The 23,553-nt window shown below is 46.5% G+C and overlaps 12 protein-coding genes across 12 annotated transcripts; 5 read left to right on the top strand and 7 right to left on the bottom strand.

Annotated features, from left to right (window-relative positions):
- The first annotated feature begins 427 nt into the window (after positions 1-427).
- On the top strand, positions 428-1,844 carry V1508DRAFT_409302 (Eisosome component PIL1/LSP1). The gene is made up of 2 exons (XM_066939129.1): positions 428-625; positions 679-1,844. Exons 1-2 carry the CDS (start codon positions 508-510, stop codon positions 1,548-1,550), a joined length of 990 nt encoding a protein of 329 aa, XP_066798557.1. The 5' UTR covers positions 428-507; the 3' UTR covers positions 1,551-1,844.
- Positions 1,845-2,010: 166 nt separating this feature from the next.
- Positions 2,011-3,186, bottom strand: V1508DRAFT_409300 (uracil-DNA glycosylase-like protein). Its single transcript, XM_066939128.1, has one exon. The coding sequence runs from the start codon at positions 3,077-3,079 to the stop codon at positions 2,222-2,224; it is 858 nt and encodes a 285-aa protein (XP_066798556.1). The 5' UTR covers positions 3,080-3,186; the 3' UTR covers positions 2,011-2,221.
- A 77-nt stretch (positions 3,187-3,263) lies between these two features.
- On the top strand, positions 3,264-4,342 carry V1508DRAFT_150282 (mitochondrial 54S ribosomal protein uL11m). The gene is made up of 4 exons (XM_066936040.1): positions 3,264-3,442; positions 3,491-3,660; positions 3,734-3,931; positions 4,009-4,342. Exons 2-4 carry the CDS (start codon positions 3,496-3,498, stop codon positions 4,096-4,098), a joined length of 453 nt encoding a protein of 150 aa, XP_066798555.1. The 5' UTR covers positions 3,264-3,442; positions 3,491-3,495; the 3' UTR covers positions 4,099-4,342.
- Positions 4,343-5,412: 1,070 nt separating this feature from the next.
- Positions 5,413-6,369, top strand: V1508DRAFT_409296 (uncharacterized protein). Its single transcript, XM_066939127.1, has 3 exons — positions 5,413-5,558; positions 5,631-5,691; positions 5,751-6,369. The coding sequence occupies exons 1-3, from the start codon at positions 5,510-5,512 to the stop codon at positions 6,187-6,189; spliced, it is 549 nt and encodes a 182-aa protein (XP_066798554.1). The 5' UTR covers positions 5,413-5,509; the 3' UTR covers positions 6,190-6,369.
- Positions 6,314-9,067, bottom strand: V1508DRAFT_409295 (kinase-like domain-containing protein). Its single transcript, XM_066939126.1, has 2 exons — positions 8,711-9,067; positions 6,314-8,663 (listed from the first exon to the last, which is right to left on the bottom strand). The coding sequence occupies exons 1-2, from the start codon at positions 8,888-8,890 to the stop codon at positions 6,741-6,743; spliced, it is 2,103 nt and encodes a 700-aa protein (XP_066798553.1). The 5' UTR covers positions 8,891-9,067; the 3' UTR covers positions 6,314-6,740.
- Positions 9,068-9,990: 923 nt separating this feature from the next.
- On the bottom strand, positions 9,991-12,490 carry V1508DRAFT_409292 (uncharacterized protein). The gene is made up of 7 exons (XM_066939125.1): positions 12,001-12,490; positions 11,584-11,937; positions 11,366-11,535; positions 11,118-11,309; positions 10,523-11,064; positions 10,393-10,468; positions 9,991-10,345 (listed from the first exon to the last, which is right to left on the bottom strand). Exons 1-7 carry the CDS (start codon positions 12,341-12,343, stop codon positions 10,262-10,264), a joined length of 1,761 nt encoding a protein of 586 aa, XP_066798552.1. The 5' UTR covers positions 12,344-12,490; the 3' UTR covers positions 9,991-10,261.
- A 104-nt stretch (positions 12,491-12,594) lies between these two features.
- On the top strand, positions 12,595-13,912 carry V1508DRAFT_409287 (RmlC-like cupin domain-containing protein). The gene is made up of 5 exons (XM_066939124.1): positions 12,595-12,739; positions 12,879-13,128; positions 13,185-13,280; positions 13,338-13,555; positions 13,605-13,912. The coding sequence occupies exons 2-5, from the start codon at positions 12,911-12,913 to the stop codon at positions 13,712-13,714; spliced, it is 642 nt and encodes a 213-aa protein (XP_066798551.1). The 5' UTR covers positions 12,595-12,739; positions 12,879-12,910; the 3' UTR covers positions 13,715-13,912.
- A 99-nt stretch (positions 13,913-14,011) lies between these two features.
- On the bottom strand, positions 14,012-15,470 carry V1508DRAFT_394800 (glycosyl hydrolase family 3 N terminal domain-containing protein; the record flags this gene model as incomplete). The annotated part of the gene is made up of 4 exons (XM_066938020.1): positions 14,012-14,575; positions 14,598-14,981; positions 15,062-15,291; positions 15,341-15,470. The coding sequence occupies 4 exons, from the start codon at positions 15,468-15,470 to the stop codon at positions 14,012-14,014; spliced, it is 1,308 nt and encodes a 435-aa protein (XP_066798550.1).
- A 1,973-nt stretch (positions 15,471-17,443) lies between these two features.
- On the bottom strand, positions 17,444-18,660 carry V1508DRAFT_150068 (uncharacterized protein). Its single transcript, XM_066936039.1, has one exon. It carries the CDS (start codon positions 18,401-18,403, stop codon positions 17,666-17,668), a length of 738 nt encoding a protein of 245 aa, XP_066798549.1. The 5' UTR covers positions 18,404-18,660; the 3' UTR covers positions 17,444-17,665.
- A 66-nt stretch (positions 18,661-18,726) lies between these two features.
- V1508DRAFT_394798 (bola protein) lies at positions 18,727-19,178 on the bottom strand (the record flags this gene model as incomplete). Its single annotated transcript, XM_066938019.1, has 2 exons — positions 18,727-18,875; positions 18,932-19,178. The coding sequence occupies 2 exons, from the start codon at positions 19,176-19,178 to the stop codon at positions 18,727-18,729; spliced, it is 396 nt and encodes a 131-aa protein (XP_066798548.1).
- Positions 19,179-19,563: 385 nt separating this feature from the next.
- Positions 19,564-22,247, top strand: V1508DRAFT_409276 (uncharacterized protein). Its single transcript, XM_066939123.1, has 6 exons — positions 19,564-20,190; positions 20,250-20,354; positions 20,423-20,566; positions 20,629-21,282; positions 21,392-21,469; positions 21,548-22,247. Exons 1-6 carry the CDS (start codon positions 20,021-20,023, stop codon positions 21,747-21,749), a joined length of 1,353 nt encoding a protein of 450 aa, XP_066798547.1. The 5' UTR covers positions 19,564-20,020; the 3' UTR covers positions 21,750-22,247.
- A 258-nt stretch (positions 22,248-22,505) lies between these two features.
- Positions 22,506-23,553, bottom strand: V1508DRAFT_149883 (NADH-ubiquinone oxidoreductase complex I, 21 kDa subunit-domain-containing protein). Its single transcript, XM_066936038.1, has 3 exons — positions 23,307-23,553; positions 22,958-23,225; positions 22,506-22,891 (listed from the first exon to the last, which is right to left on the bottom strand). Exons 1-3 carry the CDS (start codon positions 23,349-23,351, stop codon positions 22,656-22,658), a joined length of 549 nt encoding a protein of 182 aa, XP_066798546.1. The 5' UTR covers positions 23,352-23,553; the 3' UTR covers positions 22,506-22,655.

Below are 23,553 nucleotides of genomic sequence, written 5' to 3'. Positions count from 1 at the left end.
ATGTGCCCAGGCACCGGGTTGATGCCCACCAGCTCCAGTTCAGTTCAGCTGTCCGCTGAGCTGGGCAGACATTCCATGGCCCAGTCAATTGACAAACTCAAAAACGGCACTATAGTAAGTGGACTCAATCGCCAGCTGGAGCGTGTCCACTGCCGGCAGTGGGTCATTCTTTCTCGTATCGAATGAGTGATCTTTCTGTAGATGTCTGGGGAAGATGTAATGTCGCGTGGTTTTATTGAAGTTGGCTGGGTACACGTTGGGTACGGCGTCCTTGCTTCGTTCTCCGCCGCCATGCGTGATGACGTAGAATTGCACCACATGCAGAAATCCTTATATAAGCCGCTACCACGCGTTTATGTCAGCCAATCCTCGACTATCACGCATAAATAAACATGGCCGCACCCAGCGTCTAAGCCGTTTTTATCACATCTCATCCTTCTCGTCCGCCTATTATCTTCGTGCACCCTATCGAGACCTGCGACTACATCCAATTCGATTCTGATTACAATGCACCGAACATATTCCATGCGCAACAGCCGGGCGCCGACTGCTCAGCAGATGGTGACTCCACCTCCACCTCCCTCCTCCACCAAAACCGGTCGATTTTTCGGCAAGGGTTCTCTTGGTAAGTGCTATTCGATATTGTGTTGGTATTCACCGGCTCACGATCCATCGCAGCGCACACCTTCCGTCGCACGACGGCTGGCTCTTTCGGTCCTGATCTCGCACGCAAGCTCGCTCAACTTGTGAAGATGGAGAAGAACGTCATGCGATCGATCGAGCTTGTTTCTCGCGAGCGACGTGAGGTCGCCAAGCAACTCTCTCTCTGGGGCGAAGAGTGTGATGACGACGTGTCTGACATCACTGACAAGCTCGGCGTTCTCGTGTACGAGGTCGGTGAACTCGAGGACCAGTTCATCGACCGCTACGACCAGTATCGTGTGACCATGAAGTCGATCCGTAACATTGAGGCCTCTGTCCAGCCTTCCCGTGACCGCAAACAGAAGATCACAGACCAGATCGCTCAGCTCAAATATAAGGACCCCAACTCGCCCAAGATCGTTGTTCTCGAGCAGGAGCTTGTCCGTGCCGAGGCGGAGTCCCTCGTCGCCGAAGCTCAGCTTTCCAACATCACCCGTGAGAAGTTGAAAGCTGCGTTTGCATACCAGTTTGACGCGCTCCGCGAGCACTCTGAGAAACTTGCAATGATTGCCAACTACGGTCTCAGCCTGCTCGACCTCATCGACGACCAGGCTGTTACTCCCGGTGAGACCCGACCCGCGTACGACGGATACGAGGCCTCGAAGCAGATCATCATCGACTGCGAGAATGCGCTCGCAAACTGGACGTTTGAGAATGCCGCCGTAAAGCCAAGCTTGTCCATCCGCCAGGGCCAGCGCGAAGGCGGTTTTGAACTCGAGGACGAGCCGCTCCGTGGTGAGGGCATGGAAGACTGGGGAGAACAGGACAAGCTCGGTGAGCGGGCGGAGGCCACGACTTCTGAGGTCCCGGCTGAGGAGAAAGGCCCTGCGCCTGTCATGGCCGCTTAACGGGCGTGAAGAGTGAATCAGAGGGCGGCGAGAGAGCGTAAGCTATGTGAATGGAAAAATAAAAGTAGGCGGTCTGATCATGATCAACCAATTTCTTTGCGACGTGTGCGGTTGAATTGCAGTGTAGTGCAATTTTGTATCGTTATAATCTCTACATTTTTTACCGTGTAATATTTTGTATTTTTCAACGGCTGGGTTTATCTATGGTATGTGGGCTTTATGTTTTTGCCAAAGTTTGTTTTAGTAGCGAAACAATATATCACACTTTCGGTTCTGTAAACTCACATGCACTATCCGTAATCATAATGCATTTTTTTCCAATATTATGCATATTATTTAGCAGTACCGAAGAGCTCAATCGAGCATATTGAAGCGACGTTCCTGTCCGCGGCGATTGTGTACTGTAGGGCGCATGTATCTCGTCACCGGCACTCTGGGTCACCACAAATTTTGTCTAAAGTCCATCCACCATACAAGTGGACAATGTAATATAATGTAGTGGGCAGCAGATTGATCGATCGGGCGCATTGACACAATAAGACGTGTATTAAGCTTTGTTACTGTATTTAGCTGCACTAGTATTCGGTGGCAGTGTTGTGTTCTACAACACTGTATGTAAGAGTTTGACAGAAAGTGTCGAATGATAGTATACGGCATTCGATACGCTATAATTATATACTTATTTGATGTGTGTCTCGTATCGTCTTTATATACTGCCCCAAATCTTTCCACAGCTCCCCTTTCATTGACCTCGAATAAGCGGCCACGCGACCCGAAGTCGACGGCACGACAAACACTCTAGGACTGTCGCCTGACTGGGCGGCAAACTGAAACTCGTTGATATCCTGCCAGCCAAATTTGAATTGATCCTGCTTTAATGACTTGCCTGCCTTGAACCGGTATATGGCCTCCCAAATACCTTTCCCCACAATGCAAACAGCATTCGGGCGCAGCCGTCGCAGTTTAGACTCAAGCTCGCTTGCACTGCGCACCATCTCGTCTTTGGACAACTCGCTCTGTTCAGCAGTAGTCCTGGAAATCAAATTCGTGATTCCAAGACTCCAATCCACTGGCAACCGTCTGTCATCCACACACGTCAATTTCCGCGCCACGCACCCTGATTCAAACAATAACGGCCAAAACAAATTCGTCGGATTGGCGAACATGTGTTGTTTTTGAGACGTCATGACGCCGGGGTTGAGACCGACAAAGATACAGATCAGGTTTGGTGCGAGGCAATCTGGGACTGGTGCGAGGTGGGCATACAGCGCTGGTGGGGCATAGCGGCGGGGGCTTTTCCTTTTTTTGATGCCTTTGGATGGGGCAGAGAAATATTGTGGGGACAGTGAGGGGGACGTCGACTTCTCTGACGAGCTCAGTGAGTCGCTTGGAGTCCGGGGGCGAGAGGATTTAGTTGGTGACGCTGTGGGTGGCTTTGAAGTCGAATCTTCTTCAATGCACGCAAATCTATCTAGAAGACCGTTGAATGAGATGGCTGATTCGTCTTTGATTTGTTCGTTTTGTGCCATGGCATTACTAGTATCTTCGTATTCAATGACCTATTATAAGTAGAGCGCCTCAGATCGCCCGTAAGGGTCTTGTAGTGCTGATGCGCCGCAGTTGAGACGACTGTTCGTTTGGACCTCAAAAAGCGCCTCCCCAAAGCGCATTAGAAGTGCTGTAGGTCCTATCTCATACCCAAATTGTCTTGCCGCTCCCACTGCAATACTATCTACATTGTCGCCGTCAGCTTCTGCTCCCCATCTCTATCTCTTGGTGTTTCCTCCTTCTTCCGTATCCTCTGCTCGAGCATTGATATTCCTGTCTCAGCCATTGTCGACAATTTCCCAAGCAATTCTCTCGAACCACGCCCTATCATTTTCATTTAAACAGTCTGCTCCCAGCCGTCCAATCTCCGACTTCTCATAATATCTTCGCAGTTACAATGGCCGCACGCTCAGGACCCGCAAAGAATATACTGGTGAAGTTGATAGTGGGTGCAGGCACCGCCTCGCCGTCGCCGCCTGTCGGTCCTGCCCTTGGTTCGAAAGGCGTCAAGGCCATGGACTTTTGCAAGGAATTCAATGCCCGAACTGCGCATCTCACTCCTGTACGTCATTGCTGGCGTTATTGAAAGCATTTTTAGTGCCAGAAATAGGCTGACGAGTGTGTTCTGCATATAGGGTCTGCCGGTCTCGTGCCTGATCACTATCCGTCCAGATCGTTCGTTCTCGTTCGAAACAAAGTCGCCGCCAACGGCATTTCTCATAATGCGTGCCGCGGGTATCGAGAAAGGTGCTGCGCGATATGCGGCCGGTGACCCTCCAGTGGGCCGCATATCCCTGAAGCACGTGTATGAGATTGCAAAGATCAAGCAGAAGGTAGGCACGAAGTTGTTATAAGTTCAGGGTTAAACGTGAGGCGTTGACAGCGGTTTTGCTAATGAGATTGTGGACAGGATTCGCAGCTTTCGGGTGTCAGTCTAGAAGCGGTCGCCCGCTCAGTAATCGCGACAGCAAAGACTGTGGGCGTGGAAGTGGTGCGCTAAATCCAGTAATAGACTGTCTCCAAATACATCTCCGTGATCTCTAACATCTCCGTCGGCACATCGCACGTCAATAGTCTATGGGTATTTTTTTCTTCCTCCACTCTGCTTTATCGCCATGCTTTGTTTGGGTTTTGCTATATAGACACTGCTCGTGATCCTATTAATGAGTGTTTTCGAGTATGATATACATGGTTGCGCCCGCTACTCACATAGGTGCCGCAACCTTTGTTACTATTATGATATCGAGCACATAAGATCACGGAATTATGATTGATATACACTTTACCACATGTAATCGGTTACACTGCAGATGAAGAGGGTAAGGATTGGGACATACATGTAGCATAATGTACAACAGTAATAGCCTATAGTACGGATTAGCCAGTTGATAAATTGGGGAGATACTGTGACGAGTTGATAGATCTGGTGCTGTGTATATGCATCGTCACACAGCCGTAAGTCTTCGTTGTCAGATATTCCAGGTGACTACGTAATCTTGGACATCGCACCCCGCGATAAATATTGTAAACTCGCTTTAATTTAATCAAATCGGATTATAGTGTTATTGGGTTTTGGTCGGTTCCAACTAATAAAGGAGCTCCCTGCTGCGATGTTCCCGGCAGGAAACGTGTGCTTACGGGGTGACCGGCGTTGTTTAATTCTTCCGTTAAACTGCGCGACTCCGAATACTAGTTGAGAAACAGCTAATCTGTGACCTTCCGTTCTAAATTGTTGTTGCATTGAGTGCAAGATTCTGTGAATTTATTTTGAGAGGATGTTCCATTTAGGTGTATGAATGAAGAACATATGCCCAGTTCAAAAATGAACAGAGGAGAAGGAGAGTTAGTAATCTCTTTAGGCTGTCGATATATTATCGAATACGGTCGATACAATTACATCAATAAATAGAGATGCATGAAATATGTAACCCGGGCATGAAACGCTAACTTAGTACAAAGATTCAACTATAAAGCGTGATTAAACGGGATTGTATTCTCTACTCTGTTCCAGTAAAGAATTTATAGTCGTGATGCAAAAACACATCAAAGTTTTCTAAAAGACTATACGGAGAATCTCATAACTATCCGAAGAAGAAAAATGAGAATGATAAGTAGAACAGAGATAGGTATGAAGAGAAAAAAACATTTGTAGCAAAAAAAAATAATAGTTAACCAGACCTCAGCTACCCGGCCCAAAATTTACCCGGCATGAATTATGTTAAGAAGAATGTGATTGGCTTGGCCGAATTGTAGTCAGTATGGGTTTTGTGGAGATTCCATCGTAGCCGATGATGGTCTCGGCTTCTAACCGGAAAGCACGCCGTGAGCTCGTCGGATATCTTCAACCTTCACGACATTTGCCAACTTTCAGTCTTCTTAATTTATAACTCCTTGCACAATTATATACACACATGATGGCATCTTTGGTTGCTCTTCCCGCTGCGCGATCTGCACTTTCTGGTATGTATTTTGTTGCGTACGGTGTTTACATGTGACTTCGGTTGAGAAACTAATACGGGGAATATTCGGCAGTCGTCGCAAGATCATCTCGCATGTCTGGTCGCCAGCTCATACCACTTGTTATCGCCCGAAGGTGAGCTTTCCAATTGCGCGGTCGAATCCCGATAAATAGTTGACTAATATTCCTCTAAGATCTATTTCCACACAATCCATTACTCCTGCCGAGGCCAACGAAATCCTCGTCAAGCAGCGCGGAAACAGACCAACATCTCCACACCTCGCTATCTACAAGCCACAAATAACGTGGTACCTTTCTGGCCTTCACCGTGTCACCGGCGTCGCTCTCGCGTCTGGCGTCTACGCCCTCGGTCTCGGATACTTGTTCGCGCCGGTGTTCGGATACTCGCTCACCAGCACCGCCATCGCGTCCGCGTTTGGTGCGCTCCCTGTCGTGTTAAAGTTCGGCGTCAAGATGCTCGCGTCCGTCCCGTTCACTTTCCACTCGTTCAATGGTGTGCGTCACTTGATCTGGGACACGGCGACCGAGCTCACCAATAAGGGCGTCGTGCGCAGTGGTATCACTGTCCTCGGATTGTCCGCAGTCGCCAGCATAGTCTTGGCATTCTTGTAAGCGAAACAAGACAAAGCCAACTTGTGTAATTTTATGCTTTAGTATACATAAATGGGCGGTACGATTGAGCGCTGGATGATGAGCAATGACACACGACTATGAAATTGTGCATATTCAAAACCGGTACTGGCTTATAATAAATATTTATTAAATAGCATGAATAGTAATATTAATTACTCGCTGCTCGATGTCGCGCACACGCCCTAGCCCGGCACATAACACCTAGGCGTCGTCACGTAGCATAGACTTCATGTAGAAGATTTACTAATTTGTAAGGTCCTAAATATACTCTAACAACACAACAAAACTCCCATCCGGTGACTGATTGATTCGCTGTACAATAAATGTCCGTAACTTCTCGAGACATCCAATGATCTCCGGAAATCGTGAACATACACTCCGTCACCGTCTAAGTCCGACGTAATTATCACCTGCACATACATAAATACAAGAGGCAGCCTACCTGGCTCAAGCAACGATACATCAAAATGGCATACTAATAAAACTTGCAAGCAAACAAAACTACATGATCAATCAAAATCGTTTCCTCTCTATTCCTTCTCCTTCTTCTTATAACTTACTAAATGCGCACTTTCAGCTGGGACAAGAGTATGCTCATGATTGGCACTCTTGACCATCTTGCCATCCCTGTCGACAGTGCACATCTGAATCCCGCTCACAAAGGGGTCCGCAAATATATCCTTTAGCGTTGCACGTTTGTTGGGGTCTAATTCGAGCATGCGACTGACAAGGTCGCGAGTTTCATGCGGCAGCAGTCGAAGTAACCGCCACGGGCCCTTGATTACCGGTGTAGGTGACGTGCCATCAGAGTTCGTGCCCACCGGCTTTGATGGATACTCGCAGTGTTCCGGGTCAGCCGGCATTGAGCTGAATAATCGAAACGAGTTATCTGATTTGCGCGGCGCTTTCCATGGGAAGCGGCGGAGTAGCATGCAACAGAATATAATCGCAACCGACCAAACGTCTGCCGGCTGAGGATCGTACTTCAATTCTGAGCAGACCTCAGGCGCAAGATATGGATCCGAGCCAACGATACCATGTGCCTTGACAATTTCCGATTCGAACGGGTATCGGAACACCGATGCCGAACCAAAGTCGATAATCTTCACGATACCGGCATCTGAGACGACGCAGTTATCAAGTTTGAGGTCTCGGTGAGCTAAGCCCATTTCATGGAGATAGGCGACACCAGATAGGATTTGCTTGAAAACACAGTAAATCTCAGCTCGGCTCATCTTGCCAGACATGACGATGGCAAAAAGATCGTACGGACAGTACTCCATAACTTCGTAAAACTTTCCGTTCTCATGCATAATGTCGAGCGTCTCAATAATGTTGGGGTGATGCAGTGTCGAGCCTATACAGAATTCAGCTGTCACCTTCTTTGAGTATTCACGCTCACTCTCGTAGGAATGCCGCGCCCTAAACTCTTTGACTGCAAACGTTGTGCCGTCTGATGATCGTTTCATTAAACGTACAGAGCCTCCGGCACCAGATCCGAGGACTTTCCCGAATCTACCATATTTCTTGTTTAATCCAGGACCATCTTCTCCGAATGGCATAGCTTTGAGATTCGTAGATGACGCCGACGATCCAAACCCGAAACCTGAAGTGTTCGTTCCAGCGGGCATCGCAGCAACATTATTTACTGATGCGCTCGATCCGCTGGACGGCATCTCCTTCTTCGACTTATGACCTTTTGGTTTGAAAAAGCGCTTCAACTCCATCATACTTCCATGTGCACTCTTCAACTTCCCGCTACCACCACCCGATTCCGAGCCGGACCCTGTATCGTGATGGTGGTGATGGTGATTCTTGCCGATTGCGGATACAAGCGAGACGGCCGATGACGCCGCAGCTGCGGCAGGATGAGCGTAAACACCCCGTTTGGATTTCGTTGATGTAGACGAGGGCGGAGTTGTTCCTGTGGTTGGCACGGAAGTGGGCGCAGCTGTACTCGATGAACTGTCGTGATTGAAATTATGGTGATGATGATGATGATGCTTCTTCTTAAACACAAATCGCGGAGCTATATCCTCTACACTCCGACTTGGTGGTGGCCTGTTTTTCCGTGAATAAGGATCATCTTCGGGTGCGAGGTGCTGCCCATACATATGCGCGCCTGCGGGAGAACGGGTGTTCGGTTGACTGATGGCTGTCTCGGTCGCTTCATTACATACATCACCCGCCGAGCTCTCTCGAGAGACTGGGTTCGACGGAAATTCTCGCGTGGGTGATTCGAGGAAGAATTGGGCTTTGCCAGGAGTAGTAGCATCGGCGACGATTTTGCTTCTGTCGCCATTGCCGTAATCATCTTCGTCATCGTCCTCATTGCCAACATCGTCCTCGTTTCCATTCTCGTTCGACGCGGATCTACTTACGCCAATTGACGTCGGACCGGTGTTGGACCGAGTGGCTGGCGACGGGGGAGTCGAAGTCATTGGTGATTCCGCCTAGAAACTGTCAATTTATCATCTACATTGGACGCAGATATACATACAGTCGACGGCGGCAGCGAGACTTGCTCGTAGTTGTGTGTGTCGTCCCTGAGGAGACGGTTCTTCTTGAAAGTGAGGTCCGTCAGCTTGTCTGACAAAAGGTCGATGGGAGACGCATTCTCAACCGCCGGCTCATCTGTGGTTATGCCGGTGGAACCGGCTATAGCTGAGGGTTTCTCCATCCTGGCGATGGGGACCGCGGACGAAGTGAAGACGATCGTGCCGGAGCACACGGCGAGAAGAGCACGTTAAGCAGAGGACGAAGCACAGTGGCCCCAGCGGTCGAGAGTGGGTAAACAAAGGCTGCGGACTCTATAGGGAAGAGACCGTCCAACAGAAGAGCAGAGGCTGGCCTGCCACCTTCGAGAGTAAGTGCGTTGCTCAGCTCTCAATATGCTCACTACTATAGACGCTCCTGTCACTCCCTGAAGCACGTGATTAGACTTGCCGTACGCTTCGCGCTGAACTCTCTCGCACGTGTAATTATGGGTGACCGCACTGGCCTGCCCGGTTACTGCAGGTTTTCATGGTAGGCGGCAACCGTCTGACCCGGTTGGACCTTGCTATATTATTCAATTAGTGCATCTTGCTTGCCGGACGTTCATTGAATTGTTAATATATGTCACATCTCAGCTACATATTGTTCTGCGTAATGGCCAATCAGCTGGCCAAACACTGGTCCAATGCTATGACAAAATTACCGATCCTCCGCAGCGATCGAGAGATCAAAGGTTGGACTTTTCGGGTCAGCCGCGTCCCCATTCTCCGCTCCCCACTCCGAAGCAACCAAAAAGCATGACGTCACTCATTTTGCTACTCCCACCCCCCACCCCCTGCAAGTGGTCTCGCTTGGACAGTCAGAAATTACGAATACGGAAGACTCCAGCCTCGCTGTGCCGTGATGCACTTTTTATTCACCGAACGTACATCATGTTAGTTACCGGAGTCAAGGGCTGCACACGAATAAAGATTTTGCGTCTTCGTATTCGACTTTCTTTGCGCAACTCATATTCGTATTCGATCCGTAATTATTCGTAGCGAGGTTAGGGTAAAGCCAATGGATACCGATGGCGGGGGCCGCGAAAGATTATCTAGCTATACCAGCCTCTGGTGTTGCTGCGAGATGTATATAAATCTGAGGATGTTAGTACTATTTTGGATTTACGAATAACTACGAATAAGTAACTTATATTTTATTCGTACGAATATTATATAAGCAGCCGACAACATTTATTCGTATTCGTCTTACGAATAATCGTAAGGTCGTTATTTGAGTGAACCCCTTAATTACCGCACATTATTCTAGGACGTTTGACTGGCTACGTCAGATTCCGCAGTGATAGAAGAGTATTTTAAGCCTGTATTTGTATTATCGTCTGCAACAAACACGACAAACATCACAGGAGCATCCATCTGGCCTTTGGCATGCAGCGCAGCACCACCAGTTCTGGCAATTGTTCGTAATGTTCAAAATCGGGATTCGGTGGCCGAGTATTACAGGCGGACATTATTTTATAGTTCGAGAATACAAGCGGACATTATTTATAGTTCATTTATAGTTCCCACACGTCACTCTTACTCTGTATGCCATCGAACAAGACTGTGTTTTTCATTGGAACGTACTGTCTAGTTATCAACTGTACAACTGTTAGTTCCCGCCAATACCAAGCACAATTGTCCTTACCTTTACAACTTCCTGTGCTCCAAACCCGCCAAGAAGAGAGGAAATGTTATGAAGCTCACCGTTGCCGGCTCGTACACTATAGCCTGTTAAAATATTCAAATCCCATCTGCATAGCTATACTATCACTTACAATTCTTTCAACACTTTAATCGCTGTCTCTCCGAGTGAATCACCTCCCAAACTCTTCACAATTTCTAGCGCAATGCTCTGTAGCTCGTTCTCGTCATCCCCAGTGTCTTCGAGCACGCCGGGAAACCGTCCGTTTCGCTCTTCGAATGTCTCCAATGCTCTAAACCCGAGATAAATAGGCATAAGTCCATTTTCCTCTTGTAAGGCCGTTAAAATTGTCGTCGCCTTAGCCGTTTCAGGATTATATTCCTCCTCCAAAGACCGCCCGTCGATAACAACGATATACGGTGAGAACTTACAAAACGTCTCGACCTCGTCGTCCGATATTGCGTCGGTCGGCCGATCGATCGCAGATAAAAGTTCTGCAACACGGTGTTTGACCCAGTCCCGGTCCTGCACTGCTTTATTCCGGTAAACAGTCTGCAGCGCGATGTATCTTAAACTGTCAGCCTTCATGTCGGGAAGAGTACCGGATAACGGTAAATTTCCTTCCTTGGCAACAAAATCTGCAGCCGCACGGACGAGAATCCAGAACTTCGTAGACTAGTCTATTAGCATCCGATATAGTTTATTTCTGTTCCAAGACTTGTACCTACGTCTTCGTGAAGATGCTGAGCTCGAAGATCATTGAGTACAGATATGATTGGCACCGTCGTCTTCTGAGTTGCGCGCAATACTGCAGCGATAGCTTCGTCAAAGTTCTCGGAATCAGATGACCGTATACCGTTTTTAATTAAATCTTTGAATTGGTTCTTCTCTGTGTATGTTGAAGGTGGGTTGCCTCCGTGCTGAAAAGGGGTTAATATCACTCTATCAGTCCGAAGAAATGAAGAATATTTTCTACCTCAGCCCTCCATTGTTTCAAGTATTTTAATAGTATCACCACGTACGGAACGTGAGCATGGTCAGTCTCATCTAATCCGCCCAGATCTATGGTGTCTGCGAAATTCTGTAACTCTGGCCAGGGGCAGTCTAACCTTAGATCGACAGTCGAGTCCGGATGAGATTCCACAACTATACAAGTTAGCAATATACAATTGCATATCCAGCTATTCCACCCACCTGTATGTTCAGGAACGACAATTCGCAAGTACCCGTAAAATCCTATCGAATTGGACACAACTAACGGAATTTTCTTGCCCCATAGCACCTTACCCACCTTCATCAATATGGACGGTCGTATCTGATGAGCAATTACTAAAGAGAATGATTCCCAATAAGACGAATCCACGCTATCTAGCTCCTTCAAATTCAAGATTTGTGAATGGCCCATTGAATCCGTGTTCAATTCTTGCAGGAACTCAGTGACTTTCACAGCACGTGGTTGCCCGAGGCTCGAATCGTCAAGGAAGAAATTTGAGTCAATGTCGTCTTCCGTGACAAATTTATCGTCTGCAACAGTGAATGAGCCGGTTCCTTCAAATGTTAGCCAACCGTCCCACACACTCAGCACAAAGACTAAGACTAGCGGATTTATACCGGGTAAAACCAAATTCTTCAAGATCTCAGCACCGGCAGCAGATGCGGTTAACAATAAGACATGAGCTTCTTCGAGCGCAGCCTGTCCGTTAGCTGCCCACAGACGCAGTTGTCGGTCATACTTCTTGTCACGAGCAGTCAGCACGTGTGGTGTTGACGGTTGCTCTGCATCCACTTGTAACATTGCTGCAAATTGCTCTGTTACTCTTGATAATGGCGTGGATGGCGATCCAAATTGGTTATTATGTGAAATTGCTAAACTGAGGTTGTCTGGATTCACAGGAGTTGCGGTTGATGTCGAAGTACAAATACAGTTGGGACCAACAGAATGTTGCTTATTCATGGAATGACAGAGTTGTCGGAACTTGTGAATAAGCCGGATGGCCCGTAGAATATATGATATCAATGGACTGTACGCGTGTATTATCTGACAACTGACGATATGACGTCGAGATGTACACAATGTACGGAAATTGCCAGTGGATGTGCAATATTTTGACATATTAGGGTTATCGTCGCGTAAACTTCTGCTAGGGTTTGATTAGGTTTGCTCGGCATGCGATAACTGCTTGGACTTCGGGGCCGCTTGGATGATAATCCTCTCACCGTTACAGGCCCACAAGACCTGGACATATACTCAGAGTCTACTTGTTGCCAGGTCTGTTGGAGATTCAAGTGACTTATGAGTTTGTCCTTGTCTCGGTCTGGGCTCAAGGTAGCATTCTCTTACCGGACGCGAGTGAGTAATAATCTTCTGTTCTCGGTTATATGTCCTAGAAAGTCTGTCGCGCCTGCTATCGTACGGACACAAGTAGCTTATCCTACCGTTGGAATGCAAGCTATGATGTCTGCTTCTTTCCACTCACAGATAAGCGCAGAACCAGCAGTTTCGAGGACTATTACACCGATAATGACCACAGCAGCAACCAGCGACAATGCGACTCTACAGCCTGTAGACACGTTTGATGAATTGGTGGAAGAGATCAAACACCAGTTGGGACTCACGTCGGGAATAGACTCGGAAGATGTCGACGTTGAGCAGTTAATGGACGCTATGAGACGGTATACGTCCGATACATCAGACTGGGACAAATATGCACATACTGACTTATCGAGGAATTATACGAGGTTCGTATTGTCGCAGAAGTGCTCGATATGTACGACATGAGTCTAATGACACGTAGGAACGGTGTTGACGATATGAATTACAAAGCCAATCTTTTGGTCTTAGTCTGGAATCCAGGCAAAGGTTCATTAATACATGATCATGCGGACGCTCAGTACGTGCTACGTTCGGCACACTAATAACGCATTACAGTAATGCTGACTATAGGTAGTTGCATAATGAAGATTCTGCAAGGAGAATTGGTCGAATCAATATACAAGTGGCCAGAAGGCGACAAGCCTCGACGAATGCATGTTGAGCGCCGGGAAGAGTACCACGAAAACGACGTTACATATATGCACGATAAGATAGGATTGCACAGGATCAGTAATGAAACACAGAAGCCAGCGGTGTCACTGCATTTATATACACCTCCATGGGCCGCGAAATGTAGGTACAATGTTTCAGTGAGCTATAAGATACTAATTATAGATTTTAGACGGCTGTTTAGCATTCGACGAAAGGACGGGAAAACAGATTAAAGTGAATCTGTCTAATCTATACAGTGATAAAGGCGTGATATGTTCGAGGCGAGCAGATCATATTTAGATGCAATCCTAGCTCATTTCGTTATTTTGCTAACGTCTTGTCATTCAAATATTGTTGGAGTTGAGTATCGGGTTGAACATAGAGGCGCATTTTTTATTGCACATATCGGGCTAGAGGTTTCGCTTCATATTCGCATTTTCAGGAAGGTTTCAATGTTTTGTATTATAGTAGAAAATTCGCATTTCTTCATCTTCCAACCCATTTATCCCTTCGTCACAAAAAATCACAGAATAACATGTATAACAAACTGGAACAATATGAAAAGGGTTCCTTTCTAACTGCGATTAGCACTTCATACTAGAAACTGAATGTTCCAGCCTCAGCTAAATTTCGACTACTTGTGCCAATATAAACAGCATATGTCCCTCTCGGAAGTAACCAATTGTGTGAGGCAACAGCATAATAACTCAAGTCACGTCTCATGGGATCAAAATTGGCTGTGGACGTCTCGCCGGGTGATGCAGATAATTTCTCAAATCCGCGGAGTGCTCGCACGGGAAAGTCGACGCCATCAACTGCAGGATAAGAGACATAGAGCTGCAAGACTTCTGAGTCGCCAGCAGTGCCGTTGTTGGTAATTGATGCGTGAATTTGGACCAGAACATCCCATAGGGCAGGATTTCCACCAGAGGCGCCACCTGCAGGACTTGGTTTCGACGGCTGAATATCTGAGTATCCCTCAGGATACGGATAGTCATCAGGGTGGTATGTGATCGATTCTGGAATATCCTTCTCAATGTATGTATAGATATAATGCGAATATCTCGGGATATTTCCAGGATATATTGCCGAACTGGGTGAGGGCACTGAGCCATTTAAATAGAGAGGTGGGTTGTACGAAGGTGGCTCTGGAGGCGTCAACTATTCCATTTAGACGAGTTACGGAAAGACCACTGATATGAAACGTAGTGTAACTTAAACCAAAGCCGAACTCATAACGGGGCTCGATATGGTATTTGTCGAAATGACGGTAGTCGACGAAGATACTCTCAGAAAAATTTATCTGTGGAACTGGTTCAATGACATCGTAAATAACAGTGGCGGGATAATCGCTCGTCTTCTTTGCGATAGTGAATGGCAACTTTCCAGACGGAAATATGTCAGCAATGCCAATACCAAGGTCCTGACCGGCAACAAGAGAAAAGAGAACAGCTGCGACGTTGACGTGTTCGATCCAGGCCTCCAGATCGACAACACCGACAGACTCAACAACGACGATGGTGTTACTATTTGCAGATGCGGCGGACCCATCCCCAGGCATTGAACACTAGCAACACCACTTCGCTGTCCAAGCCAGTCCGACATCACGAATCCTTGGAAACTGAGCGAGCTCATCCTTAAGAATACCATTGAGAAGATAACTGTTTTGGCATGCCTGCGCATTATTGGCTTGATTATAAGAGCACATAATGGCGGCGCACCAGCGCGGATGGCGTCCGCAAACGGCCATGCATATATTTCACGGAGTGCTCTCTCGTCGACATTTGCACTGTATGGAGCCGAAAGATTTGTATACAGTCCAACCCACTCTGCATATTGGCGAAAGTGTCCTTGCTCGTTGAGAAGATAGTGCTTGGCTGGAATATTGTTAGTTATCGCTGATGAATGTTGACAATCGAGGCTTACCAGTTGCAATAACACCCTCCTCTTGAATACCTAACACGGATTCGTAGCTAGCAACACCTTGCAAGTACGGATCGGCACCAAAGGCCTCCCAATTTCGACCGCCTTCTGGAGCTCGCCCAATGGGGCCCATGCAAGGTCAAAGTATCGCATTAAATTCCCTTGCCTCTGAACTCCCATCCCCATGGCTTTTACCTCGGAGGTTTATGAACGTTGCAGCCGTCGCTAATCCTGCAGGAAATACCGAGTTCAGATCGGTGTAACGAACTCCAAGAGGCGAATCTTGGAGACAGAGAGAAGGAATTCCAATTCGAGGAATTTCTCACCGTATTTCCACACAACGGCCCATTCCCAACCGGTCTCTGTCGTCAGATTAATCTTTTCAAGAAGAGTGAGCTGGGAAACAAATGCTCGAGCTTTTGTGTATGCATCAGACCACCACCGTAAGAAGAGAAGTCGAAATCTTCATTTTCCGTTGCTGGATAACTCGAGCCAAGAAGTGGTGGACGGCAACAGCTATTTGTACTGACAGCGCTCCCACAGGACATTCGGTTCCGCGGAACCTGCTATACTAGTTATTTACTGCCCACAAAATCATAGATGCGGAGTATTATCCAATAAACAAACCAGACAAAATCATCGCGAGATGCAAATGAGCTGTAAAACAGACCGGGTTGGTCAGAGGAGCGAACGGCGGGGTCAGGTACAGTCTGTAACTTTCGATCATCGTCGGACAAATTTAGAACACATGGCTCCTACCATTCATAAAACGCTCAGTGTTACCACGGACATACCTACTGTGTTCTTCCGGAAGGACTTTAGGTAATTTTAATGCCATACACTCAGTAACTAGAAAGATTGTCGCTGGCACTGTTACGAGTACTCAGCATTGTCGTTGTCGACTTCGGTAGCGTACCTTGGATCGCCAATTTATCTGGTGCCCCATACCAGAAGTAGCTTAGCCCCAGGGGTTTTTCCGATTCCGCAAACTTTAAATCTTTTACGCGAGGAAGCCCCTTAGCCGCAATTCAGTCGAGACCTACACATGAAATGACGCCCACGGATATGACTTTGCTTAGTCTTTGGGATTGTATGCGTGTTGTCCTCCGCGGTTGTGCGGTCCGTGCATCCGACCTTGTATTAGACGGCCACCACCAAACCCCGGATTCATTACGAACAAAATGTGAGATCTGGCGGTCCCCTCCTGCATGCCAGCTGGCCATGGAGACAACTCTCAACACGCCGCCGCGGGCCGAGTGGCGAGCTCGCATGTGTTTATAGAGAATCTCGGTCTATCACAGACGCCCCTCTTGACACGTTGATAAGGCGTCACTGGGGCCGGTAGTTGACCAAGTGGCTTGGTTCTCGCCATTTTGAACTTACTCATTTTGCTCTTGCCCCCCTGTCGAGACCGCGTTTGTGGAACTAGTAATGGACCAAGTGGCTTGGCTCTCACCTCCTTGGATCCTACTGGAACTCCGCTTATAATTATCCGTACTGACCCGGCTCAAAGGCACAAATAGCCTAGATCTAAAACCCCCAATGTACACATGAGCGCATCAGGTACCATGAAAAGCAAAGTATCTAGAATAGTTTCGCGTCCTTCAGGCCATAAAAGCTACATTTTAGTAGTACAACCATGTACTGCTCCAGATACATATCACTATCAGAAATTAGACCTATACCATCACAGATGAGGCACCAAAAGCCTCCTAAACAGTCACTCAAAAGTCAATGGTACGGGTTATGCAATTCGATTGATTGATGTATTCGGTGACACCGCCTATGAAAATACCCACAACTTAATGATATGGCCGTTTCATTTTCAATTGGCTCAGTGGTCTCGACTGCAAGCGATATGTGCAGTGGTTATAGACTTCATGGGTAATCCGGACCAGCTCACAAATCCAGTCTGGCACATGTAGTGATCAGGATTTCTTCTCTACTTACTTTCTCATGATATATCTGCGCTTTCGAAAGCAATTTTGGAGATATATTTATCATTACTGGTGTATAATGGAAGCGACGACTGTGGCCAACAGTGGCGATTTAACGAAGGGTGATCCAGCGTACCAAATTTAACAAGGATTCGAGTTCACCGAGTCCCCGAATACACAATCTGTGACCATTTCTGACAGCTGGCCATCAATAACATTCTAATTTCGATAATGATGCAAATGCCTCACCCTGCCGCCTCGTCACGTTCAGTTTGGAGTATACTTTATGAACTCCCTGATTAAGTCGATTCGAAACTCCATAGATCATGATATCGGTTTATTGTATGATGTAACGAGGTACAATATCGATTCTATTAATAATATTTACTAACTAGTTGAGCTCCTCTAGTACTGCCTCATACACTCTCGTTATATCCAATTCGTGCCCGCCAAATGGTGACATCACTGTAACAATATCAACCCGTGTCCGTTCGACAATGCTTTCCAGCCTAGCCTTTTCGGTATTGCTCATTCGCTTATGCGATGGTACATCTCCAACTATCAATTTGTAGAATATCTTATCGAGCTTCCGGAGAAAGGAAAACACTTTGTCGGGTGAAGCTATTGGCAACGACGGAATGCAATCGTTCAAGTCATCAGCAATTCGCAATAGGTACTGTGACTGTATGAATGGCGTACTGGTAGTGGACACCGAATACCAGATCAAATCCACCAGCTTCATCAGATCCTCCAGCAACGGTTCTATTGTATAATAAACTGAGTCCGGCGGTCCTGTGTCCGAGAACTTTCGTACATATTTCCTCGATATATATAGAAGTTGCTCATCAAGGTAATTGATCAGCTTGGATTGTTGTGCCGACGAGATGATATGCACATTTGCTGGCAATGATTGTAATTGTGGCGAGTCGACGTGCGATGAATTCAAAAAATCGCGGTCGAGGATGTCAAAGTTTGGCGAAAATACAGACGATAACACGGTACTGGAAGATGAGTACGCTATATTGTGCTGTTGCTTCGAACCCTCCACTTGGAAGCCTCCAGCGTTGCTGCCTGACGACGGGGATTGATCTGCAGCATCCGCATTATTTGACAGACTTGAAGACGCCATTGTATATTATTTTCATGGTCGATGCATTAATTGTCTTATGATAACGGTGAAAGCGAGATTCTATAGAACTCGGGATGTGCTGTCGGCTAAAATCATGAAAACGTTCGATCGCGATGATGCTATGCGATGTTCTTTATCCATCGAGCTCTGTAGGCAGAGTCTAATCCCCATACTTTTAAGGTTACTGTGTACCGTCATCATGATTCATAGGGCATCTACCACCTAACATTAGGTGCGCAAATCCGTTACTGCAAAATGAATAACTGTATATGTAAGTCCTATGTACAAATCGAAACGGATTGTTCTACGCTAGATATCAATGCCTACTCTGCTCCAGTGTTCAGCTGAACACCGTGCCACTCCTTCATCTCGTCGGCAAGCACTTCGTTTACCATTCTATGCTGCTGAATCATAGATACACCCTTGAATGCCTTAGAAACTATGCTAATAGCGAACATTGATCCACAACCGCCTACGCTTATCAGCTACTAACTCTTGATGCTCCGCAGTAGCCTCAAATGCACTTACCGGAAATATCTCTAACTGACAGCTTCGATGGCTCAAACGCATCCATCAGCTTCGATGACAAATATTTTTCATAGTTATTCGATGGCCCGTCTTGTTCTGCATTAAACGCCTCAGTTGCGAACGTACTCCTCCGTCCAGGTGGTTGTATTATTGGTAATGGATTAGCACCCGACTGCCAAACGTTCGCTGCAGCAAAATTAAGACTTCCAGAAGTCGGTAACCATTTGTGCCGTGCTCGAGGTAGCATTATTACGCTATATGGGCTGTTTAACTATCAGTTGATTGTGTGGAATAATTGACAACCATTGCCGACACTTAGCATTTTTATCCAGAATTCATCACTGGCAGTAACTAAAGTACCACACCCGCTCCGCTGACAATTCACGTCGATTTTGTCTGTTGTGGGGATATGGCTTATACGCGTGAGTCATTGGAATATATTCCGCATTGTTTACTGTGTCTCACGGTAGTGCCACTGATTCCAGGCGCAAATTTTTCGTAGGGTAATCATGCAGACTGCGTCCCGAGCTATGGCTGCACGCTACCGAAGACGTCCGAAGGCTGTGGAAGTGCTATTGGTAGTTATAGCTGCCGCCTTGTTAGCCGTCGTTCCATCCGCACCATCGTTCCTACTTTTGTTAACCATTCCCCCTTCACACTGATTGCTAGTGCAGATCTTGTCGTGAAGTTTGTGTCCTTCCGTGCCTTTTCTTTTCCGTTTTGTTTTGTTTGTTTGTTGTGATTTTTCCGGTTATTGTTCTGCTACAGTCAATTATTCGTATTTTGTCGGCATAAATTGTGTTATTTATCGTTTACGACTTAAGTCACATCGTCTATTTACCACAACTCTAACTCAAGTGACTTTCAATCTGTCGGATTTTGTCCAGTGCCTATCTTTTGGTATGTCCCATGAATAGATAGAGTTAGACGTTTGTGGATGCAATTGCGGCCACTGAATCGGATCCGGTGTTTGGATTTCTCGACAGTTTTAATTTGTCTCTAACAATTTCTTGGTAGTTCGCGAATTCATCCAATCGATCAATACATCTCGGTTACTCTCACAATTACTTGTCAGTACTCAGTTTAGAAATGTCTTACGCGTACGATTACTCTCAGCAACAAGATTCGGCTTCTCCTCAAGCTCCTGCCTCTGGCGCACCCCCCACTGCTGCTGACGCGTCTGCCGCAGCGACGTTTTCGAACAGCACTCCCACTCCTGCGGGAACGATGGCGGCCAATGACTCGAAGACAACCCTTTGGTAAGTATCAACTGCGATGAATCCTACTAGGTGATTGGAAATGATTAACAGTTGCGTAGGATGGGCGAGTTGGAGCCATGGATAGATGAGAATTTCGTTCGCCAGGTTTGGTCGAATTTTGGTGAGGCAGTCAACGTTAAGATGATTAGAGACAAGTTTTCTGGGTATGTAATTGATGGCGATTAGAAACTAGCCACGAATATTTAGAAGACCCCTTCTGACGTATTCATAGCACCAACGCTGGTTACTGTTTTGTTGATTTCTCCAGCCCTGCTGCTGCGGCGAAGGCTTTGACTCTCAACGGAACTTTGATTCCAAATACACAGCGTGCCTTTAAACTTAACTGGGCTTCTGGTGGTGGTTTTTCTGAGCGAAGGTCAGTATTATAAATTCGCCAAATTCATTATTTCATTATTCCAGTTGCTTACTACTCCACAGAGATGATCGCTCTCCAGAGTATTCGATTTTCGTCGGCGATCTTGGCCCAGAAACTAGCGAGTACGTCTTGTTGAATCTATTCCAGAGCCGTTACCCATCTTGCAAATCTGCGAAGATCATGACTGACCCAGTGTCCGGAATGTCGCGAGGATACGGCTTTGTTCGTTTCACCGATGAATCAGAGATGCAACGCGCTTTAACTGAGATGCAGGGCTTCTACTGCGGTAATAGACCTATGCGAATCTCCACGGCCACGCCTAAGAACAAGGGTGCCGCTGTTCCGGCTGGCATGCTTCAGCAACAGGGTCCTGGACAGATGGGAATGTACCAGATGGGTATGCCCCCGATGGGCTATTATGGTGCTCCACAGCCAATGAACCAGTTCACGGACCCCAACAATACTACAGTTTTCGTTGGTGGATTGTCGGGCTATGTTACGGAGGATGAGCTTCGAAGCTTCTTTGCTGGATTTGGAGAGATTACTTATGTTAAGATCCCCCCTGGTAAGGGATGTGGATTTGTTCAGTTTGTTCAGCGCCATGCCGCTGAGATGGCTATCAATCAGATGCAGGGCTATCCGATTGGTAACTCTCGCGTGAGGCTGTCCTGGGGTCGTTCTCAGAACAACTCGGGCCCAGTCAATGCTCCTTACAGGTAGATTTGCCTTTTTTTGCATGTATATATAAAGCTTAAAAAGTTATTGCAATGTGACGTATTTGTATCTTTTTTTAATTTCTCTTACTGAGTCTTGGTTTTTCCATAGGCCTACTCCACCTCCTCCAGTATATCCTTCTATGGGTTTGCCTCCACAAAGCCACTATAGTCCATATGCACCGATAAAGTAAGCAAAGTCCGTCTTCTTTGTCTTTTGTGTTTTAATTGGTTGTTATAGGAAAAGGAGCTAATATATATTTTGTAGTCCACAAGCTGCGCATTTACATCAAGCTCAGCAGCAGGGGCAGATCCCGCCCGGTCCACCGGGCGCTCAACCCCAAGGCCAAGATCCTAGCGAGCCAATCCCAGTAGCTCGGTTAAATGAGTTATATTTGGCGGCTCGTGACGGAAGATTAGACCGAATGGAAGCTGATGGCAGAGGCTACCATGGAGTTTATGCGCAATAAATATTTTTTTTGTTTCTCCTGTCACTTGAAGGTTCTTTTCTTCTACCGTTTATTTACTCTTCGTATCATGAGAATTTCAGGTTGGGGCGTTTCGAAAAGTTTCTTGATATTCGTCATTTCATCTCTTGCGTGCGTTCACAGAAACTGCTTTGACTTACAAATTTTTCATCTCATTCATTATTATGTGTATTTACTCTTATCGCGTGTTCATTGATAGTGTTTATGATATGTAGCACTGGCTTGATTGTCGTTTAATAATATCTATAGTATTAGAAAGTATTGTGCGTGATTCATTTTATTCTCCGTTCTATGGCTTTGAATTTTTATTCTTTTCATTATCTATAACTTAGTTGGTATTATTTGAACGGTGTTACTTTATTTATTTCATGTCCTTTCGTTTATATTATTTCTGTACACAACGCTCTAAACTCAATAAGGGCCGATTGTTCGAAATAATATGTAGTAGTTGTTCATAATGCAATGCTCAATATCGCAGGGTGATGTTACGTATGGCAAAAAAATACGTGCTCTTACAAGGCTTTTGTGCCAATTTGTCGGCAACTGAGAAGGATATACAATTCGGAGGTCTGCGATATACTTTACCATCTAGGGCCCTCTCAAGTTTCAGTTGCAGTTACATAAATCTGCGGCGTGCACCCCTAGAATAAGTTCGCGTCGCTGGATATTGTCTAATAATATATGAAGAAGAAGTTTAGATGAAACCGTTCCCATTAAATGTGACTATGATAAACTAATTCTGATGGCTATTCAGGCAAGGCTCTATGCGGGCAATCTGTCAGAAGAGCTCTCGCTAGCCGACCGAGTATTCATCTACCAATTTGTCATATCTGCATCCGTTGACTGTGAATTATAATGATAACCTATTTCTGTTCTATCGCTATGTCTCTACTTGAAGTACTTTGAAGTGTCAACGCCATGGTACGGGTGATTCACGAAGTTGAAAAGGGGGAACACGGAGAATTTGAAAATAGCCAATCGGGAGTAGCTAGCAGCGATTTTCTGAAGCTCGGGGGTGAGCGCAGATTCTCCGTAGATTGGAAGACCAGCCTTGGCCCGCTTCGATAGCTCCTCGAGGTCTTGAGCCTGTTCTCGCGCGTTCTCGGAGTATCCAAGGAAGCGGTCTACAATTGCACGTTTAGATTATATTCCGACACAATACTCGAGGTTGGCGATAACAGAACACTTACAAGAGCTGCGCTGATACGCGATCAAGAATCCACCGACGGCGCCCAAGAACAGCGAGGGAGCGGGACCAAACATTGACCGTCGTTGTCTAGCCGCAACAAGGAATCCCTTTATAGTACCCTGGACGCCTCTGCTGATCTGAGTGTACTTATTATAATCCATCAAGCCAACGAGGAGAGGCGCTGACGCAGTGACGGCAGCCCAGATGCCGATGTCTGAAAACCGGAAATATCGGATTACTCTGCTGAAATGCGGATCGGCATCAATGAGCTATAATCACAGGCAATTAGTATCTTTTTTCGACAGCAATGACGATTGGTGCTAAAAGTCACAATTGTGGAAGTCACGTACTGGGTAATCTCCCTTAGGGATAGTAGGTAATCCCTCTTCAGACATCGTATCAGGATAAATGGAATAATTCAGCGAGACTATGAATATATCTGGATATGATTGTTGAATTTTAAGCGTCTTTCCGTTGTATCTCTGATTTCTCTCAGATGTTCTTCAAAGTCAAAGGTTCATCTAGATTGTCATTGGTCGCACTCCGTTGAACCGCTGCGGCTTGAAGATTGAGCCGGGTTGCTAAGCCTACTACTGT

The sequence above is a fragment of the Lipomyces doorenjongii genome (genome assembly GCF_038497915.1).
Source record: "Lipomyces doorenjongii strain NRRL Y-27504 unplaced genomic scaffold V1508scaffold_3, whole genome shotgun sequence".
Lineage (NCBI taxonomy): Eukaryota > Fungi > Ascomycota > Lipomycetes > Lipomycetales > Lipomycetaceae > Lipomyces > Lipomyces doorenjongii.
The sequence above is the reverse complement of the archived record's forward strand: the minus strand, read 5'-3'. Positions and strand labels throughout refer to the sequence as shown.

Coding starts and splice junctions, on each gene's coding strand:
- V1508DRAFT_149883 (XM_066936038.1), bottom strand. CDS start 23,351: ATGTCTGAAGAGGGATTACCTACTATCCCTAAGGGAGATTACCCA. Junction 23,226..23,306: donor TCCCTAAGGGAGATTACCCA/GTACGTGACTTC, acceptor CTGTGATTATAG/CTCATTGATGCCGATCCGCA. Junction 22,892..22,957: donor CGCGTATCAGCGCAGCTCTT/GTAAGTGTTCTG, acceptor GTGCAATTGTAG/ACCGCTTCCTTGGATACTCC.
- V1508DRAFT_150282 (XM_066936040.1), top strand. CDS start 3,496: ATGGCCGCACGCTCAGGACCCGCAAAGAATATACTGGTGAAGTTGATA. Junction 3,661..3,733: donor GAACTGCGCATCTCACTCCT/GTACGTCATTGC, acceptor TTCTGCATATAG/GGTCTGCCGGTCTCGTGCCT. Junction 3,932..4,008: donor TTGCAAAGATCAAGCAGAAG/GTAGGCACGAAG, acceptor GATTGTGGACAG/GATTCGCAGCTTTCGGGTGT.
- V1508DRAFT_409302 (XM_066939129.1), top strand. CDS start 508: ATGCACCGAACATATTCCATGCGCAACAGCCGGGCGCCGACTGCTCAG. Junction 626..678: donor TTTCGGCAAGGGTTCTCTTG/GTAAGTGCTATT, acceptor GATCCATCGCAG/CGCACACCTTCCGTCGCACG.
- V1508DRAFT_409296 (XM_066939127.1), top strand. CDS start 5,510: ATGATGGCATCTTTGGTTGCTCTTCCCGCTGCGCGATCTGCACTTTCT. Junction 5,559..5,630: donor TGCGCGATCTGCACTTTCTG/GTATGTATTTTG, acceptor AATATTCGGCAG/TCGTCGCAAGATCATCTCGC. Junction 5,692..5,750: donor CCACTTGTTATCGCCCGAAG/GTGAGCTTTCCA, acceptor TATTCCTCTAAG/ATCTATTTCCACACAATCCA.
- V1508DRAFT_150068 (XM_066936039.1), bottom strand. CDS start 18,403: ATGGCGTCTTCAAGTCTGTCAAATAATGCGGATGCTGCAGATCAATCC.
- V1508DRAFT_409295 (XM_066939126.1), bottom strand. CDS start 8,890: ATGGAGAAACCCTCAGCTATAGCCGGTTCCACCGGCATAACCACAGAT. Junction 8,664..8,710: donor TCTCGCTGCCGCCGTCGACT/GTATGTATATCT, acceptor GACAGTTTCTAG/GCGGAATCACCAATGACTTC.
- V1508DRAFT_409276 (XM_066939123.1), top strand. CDS start 20,021: ATGTCTTACGCGTACGATTACTCTCAGCAACAAGATTCGGCTTCTCCT. Junction 20,567..20,628: donor GGTGGTTTTTCTGAGCGAAG/GTCAGTATTATA, acceptor ACTACTCCACAG/AGATGATCGCTCTCCAGAGT. Junction 21,470..21,547: donor AGTCCATATGCACCGATAAA/GTAAGCAAAGTC, acceptor TATATTTTGTAG/TCCACAAGCTGCGCATTTAC.
- V1508DRAFT_409300 (XM_066939128.1), bottom strand. CDS start 3,079: ATGGCACAAAACGAACAAATCAAAGACGAATCAGCCATCTCATTCAAC.
- V1508DRAFT_409287 (XM_066939124.1), top strand. CDS start 12,911: ATGACCACAGCAGCAACCAGCGACAATGCGACTCTACAGCCTGTAGAC. Junction 13,281..13,337: donor CATGATCATGCGGACGCTCA/GTACGTGCTACG, acceptor GACTATAGGTAG/TTGCATAATGAAGATTCTGC. Junction 13,556..13,604: donor ACCTCCATGGGCCGCGAAAT/GTAGGTACAATG, acceptor TATAGATTTTAG/ACGGCTGTTTAGCATTCGAC.
- V1508DRAFT_409292 (XM_066939125.1), bottom strand. CDS start 12,343: ATGAATAAGCAACATTCTGTTGGTCCCAACTGTATTTGTACTTCGACA. Junction 11,065..11,117: donor CTCAGCATCTTCACGAAGAC/GTAGGTACAAGT, acceptor CTAATAGACTAG/TCTACGAAGTTCTGGATTCT. Junction 10,469..10,522: donor ATTAAAGTGTTGAAAGAATT/GTAAGTGATAGT, acceptor AACAGGCTATAG/TGTACGAGCCGGCAACGGTG.